The 17,969-nt window shown below is 27.7% G+C and overlaps 9 protein-coding genes across 9 annotated transcripts; 5 read left to right on the forward strand and 4 right to left on the reverse strand. All coding sequences in view use genetic code 12, as the record gives it.

Moving 5' to 3' along the window:
• Positions 1–32: 32 nt before the first annotated feature.
• KGF54_001464 (CDP-diacylglycerol--inositol 3-phosphatidyltransferase) lies at positions 33–599 on the reverse strand (the record flags this gene model as incomplete). The annotated part of the gene is made up of 1 exon (XM_051761836.1): positions 33–599. One exon carries the CDS (start codon positions 597–599, stop codon positions 33–35), a length of 567 nt encoding a protein of 188 aa, XP_051621002.1.
• Positions 600–1,254: 655 nt separating this feature from the next.
• On the forward strand, positions 1,255–2,772 carry EDC3 (Edc3p; the record flags this gene model as incomplete). Its single annotated transcript, XM_051761837.1, has 1 exon — positions 1,255–2,772. One exon carries the CDS (start codon positions 1,255–1,257, stop codon positions 2,770–2,772), a length of 1,518 nt encoding a protein of 505 aa, XP_051621003.1.
• A 211-nt stretch (positions 2,773–2,983) lies between these two features.
• On the forward strand, positions 2,984–6,400 carry KGF54_001466 (nucleocytoplasmic transporter; the record flags this gene model as incomplete). Its single annotated transcript, XM_051761838.1, has 1 exon — positions 2,984–6,400. One exon carries the CDS (start codon positions 2,984–2,986, stop codon positions 6,398–6,400), a length of 3,417 nt encoding a protein of 1,138 aa, XP_051621004.1.
• A 91-nt stretch (positions 6,401–6,491) lies between these two features.
• KGF54_001467 (Mrp/NBP35 family ATP-binding protein) lies at positions 6,492–7,502 on the reverse strand (the record flags this gene model as incomplete). The annotated part of the gene is made up of 1 exon (XM_051761839.1): positions 6,492–7,502. One exon carries the CDS (start codon positions 7,500–7,502, stop codon positions 6,492–6,494), a length of 1,011 nt encoding a protein of 336 aa, XP_051621005.1.
• Positions 7,503–7,754: 252 nt separating this feature from the next.
• Positions 7,755–9,098, forward strand: KGF54_001468 (uncharacterized protein; the record flags this gene model as incomplete). Its single annotated transcript, XM_051761840.1, has 1 exon — positions 7,755–9,098. One exon carries the CDS (start codon positions 7,755–7,757, stop codon positions 9,096–9,098), a length of 1,344 nt encoding a protein of 447 aa, XP_051621006.1.
• A 124-nt stretch (positions 9,099–9,222) lies between these two features.
• On the reverse strand, positions 9,223–10,896 carry VAC8 (protein anchor; the record flags this gene model as incomplete). Its single annotated transcript, XM_051761841.1, has 1 exon — positions 9,223–10,896. The coding sequence occupies one exon, from the start codon at positions 10,894–10,896 to the stop codon at positions 9,223–9,225; it is 1,674 nt and encodes a 557-aa protein (XP_051621007.1).
• Positions 10,897–11,551: 655 nt separating this feature from the next.
• On the forward strand, positions 11,552–14,815 carry VID21 (Vid21p; the record flags this gene model as incomplete). Its single annotated transcript, XM_051761843.1, has 1 exon — positions 11,552–14,815. One exon carries the CDS (start codon positions 11,552–11,554, stop codon positions 14,813–14,815), a length of 3,264 nt encoding a protein of 1,087 aa, XP_051621008.1.
• A 168-nt stretch (positions 14,816–14,983) lies between these two features.
• ADE1 (phosphoribosylaminoimidazolesuccinocarboxamide synthase) lies at positions 14,984–15,871 on the forward strand (the record flags this gene model as incomplete). The annotated part of the gene is made up of 1 exon (XM_051761844.1): positions 14,984–15,871. The coding sequence occupies one exon, from the start codon at positions 14,984–14,986 to the stop codon at positions 15,869–15,871; it is 888 nt and encodes a 295-aa protein (XP_051621009.1).
• Positions 15,872–15,913: 42 nt separating this feature from the next.
• KIN3 (serine/threonine protein kinase) lies at positions 15,914–17,320 on the reverse strand (the record flags this gene model as incomplete). The annotated part of the gene is made up of 1 exon (XM_051761845.1): positions 15,914–17,320. The coding sequence occupies one exon, from the start codon at positions 17,318–17,320 to the stop codon at positions 15,914–15,916; it is 1,407 nt and encodes a 468-aa protein (XP_051621010.1).
• Positions 17,321–17,969: the final 649 nt, after the last annotated feature.

Consider the following 17,969-nt stretch of genomic DNA (forward strand, 5'->3'; position numbering starts at 1 on the left):
AAATTTATAAACCTATGTATAAAACCCCCCCACTAATCCTTTTTAAATTCTTCAACAACAATTAATTTCTTATTATGTTCTTCAACATCCATTCTAGCTAAAATTAAAGAAGCACTTTTCAATTGAATTACATTAGCAATTTGTTTAAATAACCAAATTGGAGCACTTAAAACACCCATAATTAAACCAACCCAAATGAAATTATAATAATATAAATAAATTGCAATATAAAATAATTCATTTAATGCACAAACAACAAATAATACTTTTTTATTTGTATAATATAAACTTAATAATTTAGATTGTGATTGATCAACATTTTTATGTGAAGTTGAACCAACTGATAACATAGCATACATATGAATATAATGAGATGCTAAATCTAAACTAATTAATAATTGCCATATTACAGTAAATGTAGGATATATAACTGCCAAATAAACAATTAAACTTGAAGTAGCACATCTATCAGTTACCATATCTAATACTGCACCAAATTTTGTACCTTGATTAAATTTTCTTGCTGCATAACCATCAAATGCATCTAATATACTTGAAATACCATAAAATATTATAGTTAAAATTGGATGATTTGACATACATAAGAATGATATTATAGCTGTAATAATACGTAAATAACCAATTAAATTTGGAATATATAGAAAAATTGTTTGAATTGTAATATTTTTTCCATGTTTGGATGATTCGGATTTATATTTTGTTGATTCCATAATGTATTAAATATGAATTCGTAATTTCTATATTCTTATATTTGAAGTTAAAATTGTAGTCGATAACAATTTATATATTGTGGGTTGTAGTATGCTGAGAAGTATTGGTAAAAATATTTGAAAATTTGAAAATTAACAGCTAATCTAATTGAACGTTTGATCTGATAAAATTTCAATGGAAAATTTGTAAAAAAAAATGATTATAAAGTCTATAAAAAAAGGGTGAATACGAATGACAATAAATGATGATGTAGTTGAAATATGATAATAATAATTCAATTAATCTATAATGAATAATAAATTGGTTGTTTAGTTGAGGGTTGTAAATCTGGGGTTTAAAGAATTGATAAAAGTTGTTAATTAAATTGCAATTATAATTAAAATTAAATTTCCAGTTAGGCAAAAAAAAAATTTATTTCTAAACTTTTTCACAAGAGTTGAAAATTATCTTCTAGAAAGTTAACAATAATCAATTGTTGATATCTATTATCAATCCACTTCTCACAATTCATATTTTTACTTTATGACAGACTTTTTAAACTATAAAGTAAAATTGACATTAAAAGATAGTTCAACATTAATTGGTATTATATCATATGTTGATGAAAAACAAATTAGTTTAAATAATGCAATAAATTTAAATGATCCAAAATTAATTCATAATTTAATTAAAATACCAAACATACAAATAACTGATTTAAAAGTTATTGAATTACCACAAACATCCAATAATAATAGCAACAAAAGAAATAAAAAACAACAAACAAGAACTGAAGAATTAATCGATGAATCAACAAATAATAGTTCAAAACCATCAAGATCAACTACTCCAAAACCAAATAATAATGGTAAAAATAAAATTTGGGAATCAAGATCAGATATAGAAGATGTTAAAAATAAAGAATTTGATTTTCAAGCAAATTTAGCAATGTTTGATAAAAAATCAGTATTTGAAGATTTTAAAAAGAAAGATAATATTCAAATAAATGATAGATTAGTTGGACATAACAAGATTGAAAATATTAAAAAGAAAGAAAAATATGATGTTGATGAGATGGTATTAAATTCAAGTCATTCAAAAGATAATTGGGATCAAATTGGTAAATCATTAGATAGATCAAGAACTGAAACTCCAAAATCTGATTCACATAGAAATCAATCATCAGTAGCAACTACAGAAATAAGAAAAAATTTCAAATTAATAAATTCATTAGATTCAACTCAACTACAATCAGCATCTCCTGTACAATTATTGGAAATTGAAAGATTTTCATCAGATATGTTTGGTGTTTCACCGACTATAATGACAGAAGTATGTGCAACAAATTTAAGTAAATTAATAATAGACAATTGCTTGGGTGGATCAAGAAGACTAAGTAACAAACAAAACCATAATTTACCACCATTAGTTTTATTATTAATAGGTAGTGCAAGATGTGGTACAAGAGCATTTGCAACAGGTCGTCATTTAAGTAATCATGGAGTAAGAGTATTAGCATTTGTAATATCATCAGATGAATCAGATACTGAATTATTACAACAATGGAAAGCTTTTGAATCAATTGGGGGTAAAGTTATAACAAATGATTTTAATGAATTAGATGATATAATACGGAATCAATTGAATACTCCAGTTGAATTAATAATAGATGCATTACAAGGTTATGATGATCATTTAGAAGATATATTTTATAAATCAGAAGATCAAAAGACATTAAGTCAATTAATTGATTGGTGTAATAAACCTCAACAACAACCAAAAATAATGTCATTAGATATACCTTCAGGAATTGATGGAGGTTCAGGATTACCAGAAAATAAACTAGTTATAAATAGTCATTGGTGTATATCTATGGGATTACCATTAAGTGGATTGATATTAGCATACAAGAATGGTTATATGGAAGAAGAAATTGTACATTATTTAATTGATATTGGTATTCCAAATAAAGTATTTCAATCAAAACCGAATTTAAGGAAATTCGATAAATATTGGTTTACAGCTGAATCAATTATAAAGATGGAGATTGAAAATGTATAATTTAAAACAACATATAGAACTTTAATGAAATGATAAATGAACTTACTTAGTTTGAGAAGAAATTGTAAATGATAGAACTCTCTTCGGTATAGAATTGATAGTTTAGTCGCTACCAAATTTTTGGTTATGAAAAAATTATAATAGCAGAGAAAGTTTATATTAAAATTGAATTGTTTATTTTTACAACCAACAAAGCAAAGCAAAAAATTTAATGGTTGGGGAAGATAAATATAACAATTGGGGTGCATCATCTGCATTTAGTGCTAGGAAAGAATTCTCAGAACCCCCAAAGAAAGAATTTAATTTGTTTGGTAATTCTTCAGATCATAGAAAGAAACAGAATTCACATTTAAATAATAATAATAACAATAATACTAGTGATTTGTTCTCAAATCAATATACAACTAATATACCGCCACTAGAAACAAGAACAAGTACGCCAAATTTTGATTTATTTTCATCAACCCATACTGGATCGTTAAATTCATTTAAATCAAATGGAGCTTTTAATTTACCTTTCAATACATCAAGTCATTCATCAAAATTATTTAATAACAAACCACCTTCAACTAAGTTAGTAATTGATGACGATGACAAAACCAATCTTTTAGGAAAAACCCATAAAGAATCTAAAATTTCACCATTTGATATACCCAATCCCATCATTAATAAACAAAAATCACCACCAAAACCATCAAAACCTACTTCAAAAATTGGTCAATTATTCAATTTCTTCAGAAAAGATGTAAACAAAGCCAAAAATAAAATAGAATCAGCATTTTCATACACTACCCCCAAAACATTATCAAATCCATCATATAAAGCAATAGATGCAAGAAGAATAGGGAGTATGAGAAGATTAATACTCAAGACAAAACCTATAAAATATCACTTAATTGATGTCAACAAAGTTTTAAATGCAAGACAAAAAATGGTTGTAGCGTCAGCTATATCTGCAACTAAATTAATTACTCAAGATTCAAGTGATGATGAAATGGATGAAATTGAAGAAGTTGAATATAAACCTTTTGCTAAAAGTGCTAAATTTGAACAAAAAGAAGACGAAGAAGAAGAACAAATACAGAAAGAGACTAAACCTAAGAAAAGTGAATTGTATAAAGGTTACTGGTCAACACCAGAAATCGATGTATTATCGGAATTAGAAGATGAACAATTAAGGAGTATAAATAATTTTATAATTGGAAGAGTTGGTCATGGACAAATTGCATATGATTATCCTATTGATTTAACAAGGGTCAAAGAGAATTCAGAATTAAATGGTACCTCAATTATGGAAGAACTTTTTGACAATACAATAAGTATAAACAATCCTACAATATTAGCATATAAAGATGATAACAATAAACCTGCATTAGGATTTGAATTAAATGTTCCAGCTACAATTACATTAGAAAATATCAAACCAGCAGAAGGCAAATCAATCGATGATCACATTAATTATTTGAAACGTCAAATTGGTATGGAATTTGTTAAATTTGATCCCTTAACTTCAGATTGGACTTTTAAAGTAAAACATTTTAGTGTTTGGGGATTAGTTGATGAAAAACAACAGGATTTACTAAACCTAAAGAGGAAACAAGATGCCAATGAAACTGATGCATTAATTGAATATTCAAAAGTTTATGAAAATGAAGATTTAGATCAAGAATTGAAAAAACAAAGATTAAATGAAGATTCAAAGATAGTTCCTGGTGGTTGGGGATTACTACACCCACAGAGAGATGATTTATTGACTTTAAAACGTTCTTTGGTATCTAATGAAATCAGTGGTATTATAAGTCAACATAAAGAAAATGATTTAACTGGTCAAGTAAATGGTATAACAATTGATTCTGATGTGGAAGATGATGAAGAAGATTTTGATATTGCCGATGTTGATGAAGTCAAAATTAATGCTTATGAACCAATAATAACTGATGAAACTGCATTTGATGTTATACGAAATAAATCATCCTTCCCAACTACAAATAATTGGTTATTACAATTAGAATTAGCAAATCAATATAACTCAGCAATGGCTCCAATGGCAGCATCACAATCCAGAATTGAAAATTTAACTATAGACAAAGTGGATGAGATCCTTTTTCCTAATTTCAACAAAAATCAAAATAAAAGTGAGGTAGCGATTGAAGTGGATAACAAAATTACATCATTTGAACTTTCAAAAGATCACGACATAACATCAACATTTAAGACTATGCTTGACACTGCTAATATTACTAAAAGAAAAAATCAAATACCGAAAATAACTCAACCAAAAGGTTTCAAGTTTTCAGACGTAACGAACTACTTCCCTCAAAATTCAGCGATTACATTAGCTGAAATATTATTTGATTCACCAGACCAAGTCTCAATATCAAAATTTGGCAAATGGCTTCAAAATTACAACAAAAGTACAGTTGATCAATTATTAAAAGAAAATGAAGATGATTTATTACAATGTGCATTCATTTGTTTATGCGCTAATGATATCATGAAAGCAATTGATTATGCATTAAAATCCAAAAGTCAACATTTATCAGTCATACTTTCATTAGCCAATCTTCAAGATGAATTTGTACAACTACCTGCACAAGATCAATTACAAACATGGGAAGAATCGAGAAGTATTGAATATATTCCAAAACCTATAATAAAAATTTATCAACTTTTGGCGAATCAATTGGAAAAATTAACGGATAATTTACCTTGGAATATTACATTAGGTTTAAATATATTTTTCGGGAAAAGCAAGGATTCATTAAAGTCATTAATATCGAAATTTGAAAATATTTTTCCAGAAAATGATGATGTATCCGATATTCTTAGATTTTACGCAGCAGGATTTGATCACGATAAACTTGCTAATTCAAGTTTAAGCAATTTATCAAAATGGATTTTTGCAGTTGTATTAGCTAACTTTAGTTTTGATGATATTTCAGAGAAATTAGGTTCGGAATTAGAATCAACTGGGTATTGGAAAGAAACAATCATAGTATACTCCTCAATATTAGACGATACAAAAGCAGAAGAATTAATAAGAAAAGTAGTTATCAACAAAATCAAGCAAATTAAAACTTTATCATCATCAGAAGAATCATATTTATTAAATACCTTACAAATTCCAGAATCATTAATATATGAAGCAATTGCATTAGAAAGACAACAATCTGGTGATTATTGGGGAGAAATCAATGCTTTAATAAAAGTAGGATTTTGGGAAAAAGCTCATGATACAATAGTCAAAGAATTAGGACCATCTATAACTATAACTAATTCAAGTATTGATATTTTAAAGTTATTAAATATTTTGACGAAATTCCCACAAAATGGATTAATTATACCTACTTGGAATAAAGGTGCTGGTATATATCAAAATTATTTTAAATTACAAGAAAATGAGAACGATGTTGAGATTATAAATTTTTTAATTGATAACTTAATGTTAACTACTTTCAACAATTCAGTAGATCAAAAATTTGCCTTAAATATAATTTCAAAATATGTTGGTGAATTAGCATTAGAAAATAGCAAAATCAGTTCGAGTCAAAGAAATAAGATTCTTGAATTGCCATTAGATAAAGTGAACAGGTCATTTTTCAAACAGTTACTTACCAATTTAGATTAAATAGATAGTTCATAAACATCATTTCATTGTATTATATCTTCATTACATAGTCTATAAATTTACCCTATTTTATCCTTAATTTCGCAATCCTCTATTTCAAATTTAACCCATTCATATTTAATTCAACTTGATCTCTTAATCCATCAACTACATCCAATATAGCAGTAGCAGCAGGAGAATCAGGATTTGAATCAAAAAATGATTCACCATTATCACACGCTTTACCAATCCTTGGATCTAATGGTACTGAACCTAAGAATTTTATACCCAATTCTTTACATAATTGTTCACCACCTCCTGTTGTAGCTTTGAAAATTTGACTTTCTCCATGACAATTTGGACATACAAATCCACTCATATTTTCAACTAATCCCAAAATTTTTATTTTAGCTTTTTTACAAAAATCAATTTCTTTTCTTACATCTAACAAAGCAACTTCTTGTGGAGTTGTTACTATTAATGCACCATCAATTCCAACTTCTTTCATTAATGATGTAACAGATAAATGTTCATCACTTGTTCCTGGAGGAGTATCAACTAGTAAATAATCTAATCTATCACCCCAATCCACATCTTTTAAAAATTGTTTTATTAATCCATTCTTCTTACCACCTCTCCATATTATAGCCAGATCAGTATCTGGTAACATAAAAGATATACTCATTAATCCTAGATTATCAGCAACATAAACTGGACTCCACCCACTGTTAGATTGATGAATATTTTCATTCTCCCCAGCTCCTAACATTCTTGGTAATGATGGTCCACATATATCTAAATCCATTGCTCCTACTTCTAAATCTTCATCTGCTGCAATGGCCCATGCTAACATCGATGTAAATGTTGATTTTCCAACTCCTCCTTTTCCCGATAGTATTAGTATTTTATGTTGTATATTTGATAATCTTTTATATATTAATGGTAAATCAGGATCTGGACCTTTTGGTAATTGAGATGAACAAATTTCTTGATTTGCACAACCTTTACATGCATCATCTTTTCCTGCTAAATCTGATTTAGGACCTGGGCAGTGTTCTGGCTCTGGTGCATTCAATGATGTATCCACTGGGTCTGTTTCTGGAAACTTCTGACTAGGTGACATCTATTTTTGAAAAGTTATTGTATTCTAATGTGATTAAACAATGTAAAACTTGATAAGTAATTTGAAATGAGTTTTGAATCTCTTAGTAATCATAAAAAGATATTAAAAAAAATCAGATCTAAAATTTTGGTAGCGATAAAGTTATCAAATTTAATTTTAATTTACGATAAGAATTAATATATAGACATAAATGATCTTCTTATCAACCATACTTGGTAAATAGTCAATTAATATATTAATGATGTTGATATCATGCTGAATAACATAGAAGAGTTTATAAAGCAAGTTCCATCATTCAAAGAATCAAGACTAAACTCATTATATTCGGATTTTGAAAAAAACAAACAATTAAATCCAGAAGGTTATCAAGCAAATATACAAGCATGGAAGTCATTAATTTCAAAATTAATTACCTCAATTAAATATGATTCCGAAAGTCAATTAAGCCTATCTGTTTATAATCCAAATCTTAAACATGCGTTAATGATACCTATATATGGAGAGCCTAAAAATTTGAACGGAATTTTGCAAGAGTTGGTAAATGAAAGGTTTTTGGTTCCAGAATCATTATTCATGGGTGCAACAGAGACTTATATTGGTGTTGTAAATAATCATTTCACTTTAAGAGATTATACGTCAATTAATGCATGGTTGCATTGGAGATCATTGAAGAACTTTCAGGTATCGAAAAATGATAAATTGGTAAATGATAAATATATATACTGGGATGAATTAGTAAAACTAGGTGAGAAATTCAAGAACAATATAAAAAGTAAAATAGTCGATAACGAGAGATACTCAAATACATTATTTACAAATGATCAATTATACAATAAGATTAATAAAGAACTCAATATAACGAAACAGGATTTCAAGATATTTTTGAAGTATATATCAAGGGATTTAAAACTATGTAAAGTCAAAGAGGTAGATGGAGTAACATATATAAAGTTTCCGAAATCAGAACGAGATGAGATCACGAACGAAGACATACTGATAATAAATATCAAATCAAATTTACAATCACTAGATATTAGAGTAAAAGAACTTGAGAAAAAATTACAAAACATAGATCTAAAGTCAGTACTAAAGTTTCCAAAAGATATTCAAAAATTGAAATTATCACAATTGATAAAATTCAAAAAAAACTTGACAATAAAACTAGATCAAAATATATCATTACAAAATGAAATGTTCAACATATTAAATAAAATTAATGATGCAAGATTCAACATTGATTACTTACAAATTTTATCAGATAGTGCAAAAGTTTTAAGTAAGTTCAATAATGCAATTAATATTGAAGATATTGATAAAGTTAGAGTTGATATTGATGACAAGATTGCAAAAGAACAACATATAAGTGATGCATTGACTGAAAATAAAGAAATTGAGCATGATGATGAACTTGATAAAGAATTAGAGAAATTATTAGAAGAAGATAAACTAGATAAAGAGGCTGCCGCTCAAGAAGATTCTACAAAACTTGATGAAGAAAATCAATTACTACATAAATTGGAAAAATTAAAAGTTTTAGATCAAAAATCAGAGTCAATACCAAATGGAGAGAAAGCAGAAAAGATAATTGCAGAATAGAATGTTCATTTTTAGTTATTATTGTATATTATTTTACATTATTACATTGAAAACCTTAATAAAAAAAAAAGAAAAACCTAAACTAAACTTGAATTAAAAAATTGACTTCTACATCTTTAAAAACTCACCCTAAAATTTGTAAAATTTGTTGAGTTAAATTATATAATTCAACTTTTGGATCTTCATATTCATCAGAATTATTGCTTGATTGAGTTTGAATTTGTTGTTGAGAATTACTCATTTTTTTAATTCCCGTTAAAATAGCTTCATCTTCTTTTATAAATGTATTAAATTCAATACTATTCGATTCTAATAATTGTAAAATTGTCCACAATGCTATATGTTCAAAAGTTGCACTACCCAGTTCCAAAAATCTTATTAAGAATCCATGTATTCCTTCATTTGGTTGTTGCCAATTATTTAAAATATATTGCTTGTGATCATTTGACACTCTTGAACATAAGTTAGCTAATGCAGCTGCTGAATTCCCACAAACTTCACCATTCTCTGAAAAAGTTAATGGTATTAATACATCTATAATATGAGATTCATATAATTTTGGTTTTAAATCATCTGCTAATGCCAAGATTGCAAAACATGCTGAAATTTCTGATTGTACTGATAATGGAACTTTTAAAACTAATTCTTTACATTTATCAACTGCTCCTGCTGCTAATAATGCAGTTCTATTTTTTTCACTTGATGCTGCTAAATTTCTTAATGTTGAAACTGCATGACATTGAATTTCTTCTGAGTCTGTATAATCTAATAAATCAACTAATGGTTTTAAAAATCCTGCTTCAATAATTAATGCTTCATTTAATGGATGTATTGAAATATTTCTTATACATGCCACTGCTGCTAATATTAATGGTTGATGATTACAAGTTAATAATTGAACTAAATGAGGTAATCCACCAGCTCTTACAATTTCAACTTGATATCCACTATCTGATGCTAAATTTCTTAATGCTAAAGTAGCTTGACATTGTACTCTTGGTGAAGGACTATCCATTAAATTTACCAATTGTCTTACTAATTTTGGTTCCGTGTTTGCTAATTTTTTTCTATTTGATTCATCTACTGCTATATTTGATAATGCAGTAGTACAATAATATTGAACATCAGCATCATCATTTGATAATAATGATACCAATACGGGTACGGCTCCTGCATTTACTAATTCATGTCTATTTTCTCCCAGATGTGTCATATTCAATAAAGCACCAGTTGCATTTCTCTGTACTCTTATATCTTTCAGTTTTGCTAATTTTGTTAATGGAATTAATGCACCACTTTTGGCAATTTTAGATTTATTATCATCTTGTGTAGCTAAATTTGTTATACAACCAACTGCATTACATTGTACTTCAATATTTGTTGACATCATTTGTCTAATTAATGGCTCTAAACCTCCCATTTCAACAATTAATATTTTGTTTTCCGTATTGACTGCTAAATTCCCTAATGCTCCACAAGCAGCTCTTTGAACTTCTGAATCTGTAGATTGTAATAAAATTAAAATTGGTTCTAATACATCTCTATTAACTTCTCTAACATCTTTTTCTGTAATTTCCGCAAATGCTAATGCTGCACTTCTTTGTAAATCGATATTTTCTGAATAAACTAAAGTACTTAAAGCTCTCAATGGTCCATTACTGAAAAAATCTACATCTGATCTATTTTCCAAATATTGTAATAATGCAGAAATTGCTTCTCTTTCGTTTTCTGCTAATAATAATTGATTCTGACTCCCATCTCCACTTGAATTACCTAAACAACTGCAACATGCACCCATTTTTCTAATTTGGTTATTGGTAAGTTTAAACTGAAATGCTAGATTTAAAAGTTGAAATAAAAGTAGTTAATTAAACGAATTTTTTGATTAAATTGAAATTAATAATTTGCGTATTGATATGCTGGTTGGCAAAGTTAACACAATAAAACGAAATGATTAAAATAAGTAGTGAATTGAAATAGTGAGCGTAGTTAAATATATTTTTGTATTACTATTGTGTTTGGTGATTAAATTAAAATGACTTTGGATAGTATAAATTCGATGAATGACAATAGATTATAGTGTTGTTGAAACAGTTATCTTATTATCTAAAATTGTTTATCAATAAATTATGTTCCAATTCCAAAATTTATTTTAAATTCGTCTAATTAAATGAATTGGTAGCGTATTTTTATTTGCTACTATTAAGTCAAATCGCGTATATATTCAATGGTCACCTGATTAGTGCGTGCAACTCACGTGATTTATATTAGAATTCTATATACAAAAATTATTCAAAACTTTCAAATATGAAGTCAAAACAGTTGAATTTTCATCTAGATTTACAAATCGTTCAAGGTTTAATTTTATCATTAATGGAGCAGCTTGAGCTGATTCCGTAATTTACTTTTATATTACAATTAATTTTATTCCAAGTGTATTAGATCAATAAGTGATGGAACAACCAGCTTGGAAAAATAGAATTCAGGAACTTCTGCATATTACAATAGATCCATTTTTACAAGATTTATCAAAGACATGTCTAAATGATTCAACTAAATATGATTTCCTCAATGATCCAGAAGCCAAGATTGATCAGTTTTTAAAGGATTCTATTATAAAATCTATGGAAACATCAATATTCCTACCTCCAATACTAAGAAAGAAAAGGAAATTGAATGAAATAGATCAACAATCTCAATCTCAGGAACAACAACCACAGGAACAACATCTGGTAGAAGTAATTAATCAAGTACGGAATAAAATATTGAAACATGATCATAAAACCAAACCATTTAACTCAATATCATCATTGAAAACTCAAAAACAAATAGATAAAGAAGAACTAGATAAATTTTTGAATCAAGACTTGAATCAATTAGAAATTTTATCGGTACCTGAACATTATCCTATAAAGCCTCAAAATGTAAGTTCATTAACAGAATTATATTATTTAACTCAAACATTAGCTTCAAATAAACTATTACCAGGAAGTCATAAGGCTTTAATGACAGAAAATTATGAATTAGCTTTGCTAGAAGGTAAAGTTGCAGTATTATATTCGAGAATTGAAGAATTGAAAAGACAAGGTAAATGGTCTTCAAGACAGCCTGAAAGATTTTATGATCCTTTTACTAAATCCAAAAAATTTACTTGGGATAATCTTTTGAAAGAAGCTAAATGGATGGCAGAAGATTTTAAAGAAGCAAACAAATATAAGAAATTTTGTTGCGTTACCATGGCTCAAGCAATTCAAGAATTTTGGAATTTAGGTAAAGATGCAACATGTATAAAGAGAAAAGAGCCTGTACAAAAACCAATAGAGACTGAAAATGAAGAATCAATGGAAGGAGTAATTACAGATGCAGAAGCTGAATTAGAAGTACCATCAACCAACATTAATCCACAAATAATTACAAACAACGAAGATATACAACAAATAGAGAGCGAAGAAAAAGTCACCACATCTTCAATATTTTCCAAATTACAATTAAACTCATCTACAACAGTATTAAAAATCGATGACTTGAACAAATTTGCAAAATCAGTGCTAAAGTCAATGCCAGACTATTTACCATTAAATGAACATAGACATGGTCATCCGATAGAACCAACTGATCCACCAATTGTAGCAGTCTCAAAATTATTATTACCATTTGAAAAAGATCAAGGTTGGTATAAAGTTGTATTAAAAACTGCGAATGATAATATTGAACCTCATAGATTACCAGATTATCAAAAGGGAGTTTTTGGAGTACAATCACATCGTAAATTTCAAGCATTAAAACCACCAAAACCACCATCAATTAGTAATATAGAATTTAGATCACCCACAATTTGGCTGCCTGAAGATGACAAAAGGTTAATTCATTACGTTGCTGAATTTTGTTTCAATTGGGATCTTATTGCAGAACATATTTCGGTAGGCTCATTTGCTACAAGTTTAAGAAAATACGAATCAAATATTGAAAGAAGAACTCCTTGGCAATGCTTTGAAAGATATATTCAATTAAATCAAAAATTTCAATTTTCAGATATGAAAGGTGGTTATTCATATCATGCACAACAATGGCTTGAACAAGCTCATAGAGCTCAACTGACGACAAAAAGAAGAATATCTCCTTTAGGAGTTGGTAATGAATCCATTCAAAGAGGTCATAGAAAATTAAGATGGGCTTCAATGTTTGATGCAATGAGAAAAGCTATGAAAAAAAGAGAAGTAGCATTAGCTAAAATCAATCATAAAAGATCAACAACTGAAACCCAAATTAATCAACAAAATGCAATTGCAAATGGTGACAAACGTGCAAATATAAGTAAAACACCAACACCTGCTGAATTATCAAAGTTGAAATATGAAAGAGATAAAGCTATTCAACTAAACTCAAGAAGCCGGTTAATGCAACTTCAACAACAGCAACAACAGCAACCACAACCAAATAATCCACAATTGCAACAACAACAACAACAACAGCAACAACAACAACAGCAACAACGTCAACAACAACCGCAAATACCACAACAACAAGTACCCACACAACAACAAATTCCAATGCAACAGCAACAACAACAACAAAGACAACAACAATTGCAACAACAAATGCAACAACAACAACAACAAGCGCAACAATTGCACCAAAGGAACAATCAATTAAATCAACAACTACCAAAACAAATGCAACAAGAAGTTCAAAGTCGATTTCAGAATCAACCACAAAATATTCAAAACAATCAAGATTTCAATTTAGCGCCAACTCCGAGACCAGAACAAATTTTACAAAGAGCTCAAACTGCAGCAATGAATGGAATGTCATCACAAACTCAAGTTACTATTAAAGATAATCAATTCCCACAACAAAATTCATTAAAGATTCCAACAACTACAAAAGATGGTAAACCATTAACTAATGAACAAATTCATCAATTATTACAAATGGAAAAACAAAGAAGATTATTACAACAACAACAAAGTCTTGAATTCCAACAAAATATGTCCCATCAAAACAGTCCAGTTTATGCTCAACAAATCTTGCATCAACAACCACAACAATCTCAACAACAACATCTCCTGCCACAACTGCAACAATCATTACTTTCTCCACAACAACAACAACAACAAAATTTACGACAATCAAGTCCCCCCAATATGCAATTCACTTCAAATCAACAACAACAACAGCAGTTAAGAGCTGCAATGAATTCACTGTCAAGTAGTGGTAGTCAAAACCAACAAAGATTTTTCCAACAATCTCCACAAACTCAACAAGCAAATTTACAATTAAAACTTCCCCCACAACAACCGCAACAACAACAACAAAAACCACCACAACAGCAGCAACAACAACAACAACAACAACAACAACAACAACAACAGAGACCCAGAATTAATATCCCACCAGCTCAAATATCAGCTATTATAAATTCAATTCAAAATCAAAATCCAGGATTTTCAAAAGAACAAGTTACAAAATTAGCAGCTCAATATTTAAATAATTTACAGCAACAAGCTCAAAATAGAATGAATAAAAATATGCAAGCTCAACAACAGCAACAACAATCAGGACACCAACAAAATCAAATACGTCAACCAATGAGTGCTACTTCTAGTCCTCAATTGAATCAAACTAATATGTATAATAGTAGTAGTAACAATTCCAATAACAACAACAATAATACGGCGAACATGAATAATAATAATAATAATACAAGCAGTAAATAGAGTAATATAAATGATTTGTAACAATATTTAACATCTTAATAATAATCTTAGTTATATTTAAAGTCCAATCCTCTCAAAATTAAAAAAAGTGAGACAAAACCATTTGAAAAAAAAAAATCTGTAACATTATCAAGCACATTATCAAGTACATCACCAAACCAAAAAAAAATGTCATTAACATCAACAAACCTAAACAACGTTTTCCCCTTATTAAGTAGAGGTAAAGTCAGAGACATTTATGAAATTGACTCACAAACATTATTATTTGTAGCAACAGATCGTATATCAGCTTATGATGTTATAATGGAAAATGGTATAAATGATAAAGGTAAAATACTAACTAAATTATCTGAATTTTGGTTTAATTATTTACCTATTGAAAATCATTTAATTAACAAAGACATTTTCAAAGAGTATCCTCAATTAGAACCCTACAGAGATCAATTAGAAGATCGTGCTTTATTGGTTCGTAAATTGAAATTAATTCCTTTAGAAGTTATAGTTAGAGGTTATATTACTGGATCAGCATGGAAAGAATATAAAAAATCTAAAACTGTACATACTATTCCTATAGAAGAAAATTTAGTAGAATCTCAAGAATTCCCAACAGCGATTTTTACACCATCAACAAAAGCAGAACAAGGAGATCATGATGAAAATATATCACCAAAACAAGCTGAAAAATTGATAGGAAAAGAACTTTGTGATAAATTATCAACTACTGCAATTGAATTATATGAAAAAGCAAAGAATTACGCTAAGACAAAGGGAATAATTATAGCAGATACTAAATTTGAATTTGGATTAGATGATAATAATAATTTAGTATTAGTTGATGAAGTATTAACTCCAGATTCTTCAAGATTTTGGAACGCTAAAACTTATAAGTTGGGTGAATCTCAAGATTCTTACGATAAGCAATTTTTAAGAGATTGGTTAACTTCAAATAAATTAGATGGGAAAGAAGGAGTTAGTATGACTCAAGAAATTGTTGATAAGAGTAGAGCTAAATATATTGAAGCTTATGAACAATTAACTGGTGAGAAGTGGGAATAAGTTTTTTTTGTAGTGATATAAATATATTATATATATATATTATTAATTTATGCGATATTTACGTACTTCCATATTTCTTTGTCTTTCATATTCATCAGTAACTCTAAATTTTCCAAACTCAGAAACTAAATTAGTTGGGGTAGTGGTCGTTGTATTTAAATTTTTATTCTTTAGGATTTTTAAATCATCTAATGTTTGAGGACCTTTAGGTCTTGCTTTTAATCTATCATTAACTTCCTTATCGACTATTGACCAAAATTCAGTTTGATAAAATAATCGAATTTCTTTTGATTCTAAATCGAGTGCTTGCTTTTTAAGGTTGAATTCTTCTATTAGGGTATTTTCTAAATTTTTAAATTGATTTTCTTTTAATCGAATTTTGGATTCTAATTCGTGTAATTTCTGTTCTTTTTCTAGTAGATGATCTTCTCTATCTGCTAGTTTTTGTTCTTTTTCTTTGAGGTTCTTATCTCTTATATTTAGTAAATTTTCTTTTCTTTTTAATTCATCAGTTTTGGCAATTAATTCATTTTTAAAATTTGTTAGGGAGGTATTAGTATCATTTAATTCCATTTCTTTTCTTAAAAATTTAACACTTAATGAATTCATTAAATCATAACAAGTAGGTCTTTCATTTGGATCAACAGTTATACAATCTTTTATAATAGATCTTAATTGTGATGAATAAATTTCATTAATATGAGGTATTGAACCTCGTTTAATTTTAGCTTGTAATTGTAAATGAGTTTTAGCTTGGAATGGTGGTTGTGAATTACATAATTCAAATAATACACACCCCAATGACCATATATCACATACTGGCAGATATGGTTCATCCATTAATACTTCAGGTGACATATAATAAGGAGTTCCGACATAAGTTTTTGCAAAATCATTTGATGTAGTTAACATTTTAGCTAATCCAAAATCACCTAATTTAATTAAATCATTTTCAACAAAAATATTATCAGGTTTTATATCTCTATGTATAATAATTGAATCTGAATTTATTTTAGGTTTTGGAGTTGTAGAATGATTATCATTAAAATTAACTTTTGAAATATCTGATCCATAATGACATCTATATAATGCAGATAATGTATGTATTAAAACTTGCCATATAAAGTCTTCAGGTACATTATCATTATTTTGTTTAAAATCTCTTATATATTGAGATAAATCTCCACCAGAACAATATTCCATATATATATGAATAACTTTTTGATGTGGTAAATGATCATGACCATAATATCTAACTATATTTTTATGATTTAAATTTTTAAGGATTCTTAATTCTGATATTATTTGATTTCTTTCTTGAATATTCATTGATTTATATTCAATTTCTTTTCTAACTAATATTAAATTTGTTTGTTTATTACGAACTTTACGTACAGTTCCATATGATCCTTTACCTATTATTTCTAATGCCTCATATTCATTATTCATTATTGCATATTTAATAAACTAAATGTAGTTGAAGTGAAATTATTATAATTGATTCAATTGAAATGAAAGTAATATTAATACTACTAAAATAAAATGAAATATTATATCTAATAATTCTCAATTAAGTTAAATCAAAACAAATACACAAATCAAATTAATTGATTACACAAAATATTATCATCATGGGAATTATTTCAAAATATTTATTCAAGCTTTTTAACAAAGTTTATATTTATTCAATGAAAAAGTTATAGATTACAATAAGAGATAAAAAAGTATAAATGTTAATGGTTTTGTAGGTTAATTACTTGGGTTAAAGTCCAAATTACCCGACGAATTTGGAAAACAATTTGTAGAATATATTAAAATTCTCGAATAGTTATTGACCCATTAGATTTGTATTAGTTTCTTAATACTAGCAAAGTATTCCCGTCTGATATGATTTTGAACTTAAACATAAATAATTTTATTATTATGTAGAAAGAAATAGAAAGAAACTTGTGAATATAATAAAGAGATCAAAATCTACAATTTTTAACAATATACAATACAAATAATACATATAATAATTAATACTATTAATGGAGTATTGTGTTTCCAAGATTCAATAAATCTACTGATCAAGGTTCAGCATTCAATTACAAATTCA

Source organism: Candida jiufengensis (assembly GCF_024610255.1).
Source record: "Candida jiufengensis strain CBS 10846 chromosome Unknown scaffold5, whole genome shotgun sequence".
In the NCBI taxonomy this organism is placed as follows: Eukaryota; Fungi; Ascomycota; class Pichiomycetes; order Serinales; family Debaryomycetaceae; genus Lodderomyces; species Lodderomyces jiufengensis.